This window comes from Corylus avellana, chromosome ca3 (genome assembly GCF_901000735.1).
Source record: "Corylus avellana chromosome ca3, CavTom2PMs-1.0".
Taxonomy (NCBI): Eukaryota; Viridiplantae; Streptophyta; class Magnoliopsida; order Fagales; family Betulaceae; genus Corylus; species Corylus avellana.
Genome location: NC_081543.1, coordinates 34,371,020 through 34,377,055, shown reverse-complemented (window position 1 = coordinate 34,377,055; position 6,036 = coordinate 34,371,020). Strand labels below are relative to the sequence as shown.

Genomic DNA, 6,036 nt, shown 5'->3' with positions numbered 1-6,036 from the left:
AAGACCGGTTAATGGACTTATCGGTCGGTTAACTGATAAGCTATCGGTTAACTAAATCTTAACTGATTACCGACCGATAAGAAGTCTTAACCGAAAATTATCGGTCAAATCGGTTAATCGGTCGGTTAAACCGGTTTGGGCTTTTGTGGGCTTTTTATTGGGCTTTTTTACTGATTGCTAATGGGGCCAAAAATTAATTTGAGAATTGCTAGATTGAGTTTTGTGGGCTTTTTATTAGCTTTTTTTTTTTTTTTTTTTAGTTTATATTAATATAATAAACTCTTTCTCTTACTGGGAGCATCATCTGAGATTGCTCCATGAGCAGAAATGCAAAATCGTTTCTACTGTTCTAGCTTCTGGAAGCCCATTTCGTTCCAATGAACAAAATATGTCAACCAAAAAATCAAGCTTTATCTGATTCAAAATAGCAAAATTGAAATTCTTCATTGGAAGGAAATTCGACATCGTTTTGGTTTTAACTTTTAATAATAAATATAAAATTTTAAAAAATTAAAAGTTAAAATAACTTATCGGTCATATCGGTTAACCGATAAAAAAATTTTAACCGAGCGATTACCGACCGATAAGCTTATCGGTATAAAATTTTTAACCGATTACCGACCGATAACTATCGGTTACGGTTAATATCGGTTCGGTTAAAGTCGGTAATCGGTCGGTAATCGGTAATCGGTTAATCTACCCACCCCTATAGGCACCGACTTAAAAAAAATAAAAAAACCCTAAGCTCCTCAAAACCTATTTTCTATCTCTTTTCTAAAGCCTATATAATGGTATGGAACAAGCTCTTGCCGCACATCAAGAAGGGAAGAGAGAAAGGAAGAAAAAAAGAAGAAGAATCTCCTGTCCTGTTGTGCGTTGTGTCAGGTATGGTTTCTTCTTTTTGCCTCACATATTGTTTCTTTCTTCTTCTTATATATATATATACTTAATGGAGAGCATTAGTGTTTTGTCAAATTTAGTGTCTTCTTGCCTTGGTTGCCGTGTGGTCTTGTAGTGGGAAAGAGAGATTTGTTTTCTTCTTGTTTTACTCCTCACGTGCAACTATATATATATATATATATATATATATATATATATATGGTGATTTGAAGGATTTATAAATATATATACATGAGTACTTTAAAGTATATATATATATATAATGATTTGAAGGATTTCAAATATATGTACATCTGAATGTTTCAAAATATATATATATATATATAGTATCTTAAAATATACCAACACATATAAAGTTACAGGTTTTGCATGTATATAGCATTCTGACGGAGGTATATTATATACCGCACGGTAGAATTATATATATATATATATATATATATATACATAAAATGCTGACGGACGCGTATATATATATATATATGGTATTCAAGTTGTTCATCTATATATATAGATGGGGTAGTGGGCAGTGTATATATATATATAGTATGGAAGAACTTAAAGTATATATACATAAAGGAGTACTACTAAATAAAATAAATTCTGAAAATTTTATGAGAAAATATACCTAAATACCTAAGTAAGTTCATTCTCAATTTATTAGCAAGCCAACTCATAATAGTAGTAGAATGTTTTGTTGTGACGTGTATGAGGGTAGTAATGTGTCTGTATTTCCTTCAGGAGATTAGTTAGCAGTCAGAGGAAAATTTTACTGCAGTCAAGAGGTAAGTGAATTTATTATCCCTTCCATAAAAATTATCATGTCATGCTATTTATGCAATTTTGTTTTCAATTGCAAATGATTATTTTGTTTATATTATGAAATTTTGCTACATGCATGACAAGTTTGAGAAAAAAGAAATATTGTGAAAATAGTGATGTTTATAAAGAGAATTTTGAGACAATGATCATAAACCCTCCTACATGTTGCCCAAGAGAAGTACAAGAAATGAGAAAAGAGTGTTATAAAATGAGGGCACATGTAGGGAGGAGTGTATTTTTGGCCCAAGAGAAACAAGAGAAAAGCTCGGTACCGATGCTAAGGATGGAGGCGCAACCGCTGAAGGAGGCTTTGCCAGAAGGTGGTTCCATCATAGTTTTATTTTTGTCATGCTGAGTGCACCCAGAGTTAATCGGCTGGCCAGGGGACGAGGCTGTGGCCACAGTATCTCATCCCAGGTCGCAAGGACCGCGCAACCCTAGTATATGGGGGTAACAGTATACATGGGCCCTAGTATGAGATAAAAACTCATAAATTTTATTGATGAAAATATATTTTAATTGCTTTCTGTTTTCTTTAAAAATATACTGGGAATATATGTAGTTATGAGTTCCATTTTTCAAAACGGGACAAGGAGTAAAACTGCTCATGGTTGTGGATTTCACTTACTGGGCCCCTTTGGGCTCATCAGTTTTTATTTCTTGTTTCAGGTGGTGACCAGGCTGCACTAGGAGGCCGGAATGGGGGCGGGCGTATTTAGGATTTCTTATGATTTCATATTAGTCAAGTTAATAAGTGCGTTGGCACAGTTTTCTTTCAGAAATTGATAGATTTATTTTAATAAGGATATCTATCTCGTTGTGAGACATATTTTTGTTAAACAAGAATATTTCAGTTTAGTTATCATTTTTAGACATGATATTCTAGACTTTCATGCATTCATTGTTATATTAGTATTGTTTAGTTGATAAACCTTATGGATCTTTGCGAGTAAGAAAATCATTAACAAACCTAACCCTAACGGGCTGGGGATGTTACAGTATTAAGTCATTGAATACTGATAAATGAGTGGAACCGCCAAAATAGAAATGGCTACTGTCCGGTCAGTGTCGATAGATTGAGCCGCCGTGGATGTCGGTTGTGGAGCATGGTGGTATTTTACAATCCTAGTGTCTCACATGGGTTAAGTCTAATCTTGACTAGGCATCTATATAAGCTCTTGGACACCCTTCTGTTACAAGCCAGTTTTTAAAGGTAAGTTTTACTCAAAATTTGTATCACAAATCTAATCATAGCTAGTTTATTGAATTACAAAAACAACAAGGAAATCTCAAATACCATATTTTCTCATTGGGTAACGTTTTCAGTGACCTTATTTTGTTTCTCTTGCTTGGAGTTGTAGAAAAAAAGTGGCATTTCCACATTGTACTGGAAATAGAGTATATCGACTAGAAGTAGTACTTTGAAAGTAAATCGAAGGATTACCTATAAGACTAAGCCGCTGCTACGAAAAGATGAATTTAATCATTTAATTAACACTTTAACACTCCCTTTATGTGTTGGCTCAAACTCTCTTTTAATAAGTGATGCCCAACACGTATAATATTTAATTAAAATTAAGTGAATGACCGAGAAAATGCATTAGATGGATGCCCATAGTAGTTATGGTCATCAAACATAAAAATAAACACCATTTTCAAGTAGTTGAAAAATCCCAGATCATTAATTTACTAATCCTGACAATAATTTATTCCAAATCGTATAATCCAAAGCTTCAATTTCGAAGCTCCTTTAATCTTTGAACAAATTTTCAAGCGTACCCACAATATCCATACTCGCATCTAAGGCCATGAGCACACTTCTTATTGCACTTGCCACAATGATTAACATTGAAGGCAGTGTTGATGCAGGCTCCATTGCAACAACGCTGTCCTTGCTTGCACTTATTCCCACATCGCCCGCAGTTGTTCTTATCCCCAAGAACGTTTCTGCAATGCTTCTTGCAGCAATGGAGAAGGCTCGCCCCCTTGTTTGCCGACATCCCATTACACACATTGCGAGTGATGGAATTACATTGTGCACCTTCCTTTATTACAGTCGCCAAAAACCGGCTTCTTGATCTGAGATTGGCCAATGGGGAGTCAACTACATACTCTTCATTGTCTTCAATATCATTTGATGAGAAGGATAAATGGGAGTGAAAAGATAGGAGTAGGAGAGTGGTGGTAAGCTTGAGAAGAGTGGAAGCCATTTTCGAATGAACTTGGGGAGTGCAAGATATGTGGGATGGTGGGTGTTATATATATATAGAGAGAGAGATGTATAAGTTTATAAAATATTCCATGATTTGAGAAAAGTTTTGTCAAATGCAACTCCAAACACAAGCCAATTAAGCATCCAATTGAAAGAGTCAAGCTTTGCAAATTAGCGCATGCTTTAGATTCTTGCCAAGGCATGTTAATTAAAATATACTAACTAATTCAATTGCCAACTTAATTGTCCCCTAAAGTAGATCTAGAGTGTAATGCTATTTAGTGGAATGCAATAGAACAGTTATATAATTGGAATGATATAGCAATAAATATTAGATATTTATTCAAATGTTAATTTTTACTGTCATACCATCAAGTTATACGATAATCTAAATAAAATTACTTATACAACGAAAAAAAATAAAATAGTGGAACCTAAGCTGACCAGAAAAATATCTAATTCTAAACTAGTTTATCTGATTTATATGATTCTCTCCTGTTACTAGTATTTTTGGATCCTTATCTATGTCTTTGCTAGGTTTTATGTGGTTGACAATCTTAGTGTCAAAACTTGTTGAGTTGTAAGTCTATATTTAAGCTTTATAGGTTGAAGTCGGTCTTAAAATGAGGTTAAAAAACTATGTAGAAATTGAAGAACAGAATGACTCGTTCACAACATCGATTGTATGGCGTTCAAATGAGACAGTTTTCAAAATTCAACGTACAAACTCAAAATGTCTCGATCGTAAGTATGTTCAAAGGACGTTTGTACAAGAGCATGAAGACAATTCAAGATCAAGTTTTAGAATGCCTCGATCGCATTCATGATCACAAGATCGTTCCAACTTCAAACGGAGTGCTCAAGACTTTAAAAATTCAAGTTCCAAAATGCTCGATCACAAGGGTGATCGTACCCCATTCCAACAAAGTTGAATTGCTTTGTTTCACAAAGTTTCACAATAAGCCCCGATCGCTATCACGTTCGAACTTTGACAATAAGTCCAAAACAGAAACTCTTGATCGTAACCTCGTTCGATCGCAACTGCCTCAGCTTGTTTTATTTGTTAATCAAATCATCCTTTGAACATTAGTTTTCTCCTCACTTATATAAGCTTCATAAGCCACAATTTTCATCAAACCCTAACTCCATTGTTTCTTGTTCTTGGAGAGAGACCTACTCTTCCTACGCTTTCATTGATATTCAATTTTCTCCTTGATTTTCACTAAAATATACATAAGCCTTGGAGTTCTAGAACTATTATGGTAGAAGACAAATGGGTTGTTTGTTAGGTAATAGTGATATTTTTACTACAAAGATTTTGCAAGTATAAATTGATTGTAATTGTTTCTTCTATAGTTGATAAATTTCTTGAGATTAGCTCCTCTCAAAGTGGTTTTGCTTTTTAATATGTGATTTGGGATTATTCAATGTTTTTCACCGGCATCTTATTGGACCAGGCTTTGTCCTATTTTCAAAACTTTTCATTTTCCTTCATCGATGTCAATGTATTGGTCATTGAAGAGTAATCGTAGAGAATAATGCTATACTTACTCTTACTTCTTTACACAATTTCAATTTTATATCAATCATGTAATAGTCTACTAAATAACATTACTCCACAAAATATGGCTATCGTATCACCATTGACTTTAATTATGTAATGTTTGAACTTGGATGTGCTTAAAGTAGTAGTCCTTTCTTTAAGAATATATATATATCCTTTCCTGTTACGGACATGCATACTACTACCCATGTCTACCTTTTGAGTACAAAATGTTCTTTTTGGGTATTTCTTTAATTTTTCCCTCCAGGAATTATATTTAATTAATGCAATGCAAAGGCCCCATTAATTGTTTTGACCCCTTTATTTTTTCGTTTTCTTTAAAGAAGACAAAGGGTGGACTTGTGAAAGCATCTCTAATGGTTGACAATGGAGGCCTGATCAAAATAAAGTCCAAACATTATTTTAAGATGAAAATAATTTCTAATATATATCAGAAAAAAAAAAGTCAGATGAAAATTAAGCGCGTTTGACCCAAGTTTTTAGGGCAAGGAGGCTTCCATGATCTTCCCCACTCGATTGCAACCTTATACTAGCTAGA

At 33.9% G+C, this 6,036-nt stretch overlaps 1 protein-coding gene across 1 annotated transcript; it reads right to left on the bottom strand.

Moving 5' to 3' along the window:
- Window positions 1-3,491: 3,491 nt before the first annotated feature.
- LOC132173458 (protein GRIM REAPER-like) lies at window positions 3,492-3,932 on the bottom strand. Its single transcript, XM_059584962.1, has one exon. The coding sequence runs from the start codon at window positions 3,930-3,932 to the stop codon at window positions 3,492-3,494; it is 441 nt and encodes a 146-aa protein (XP_059440945.1).
- Window positions 3,933-6,036: the final 2,104 nt, after the last annotated feature.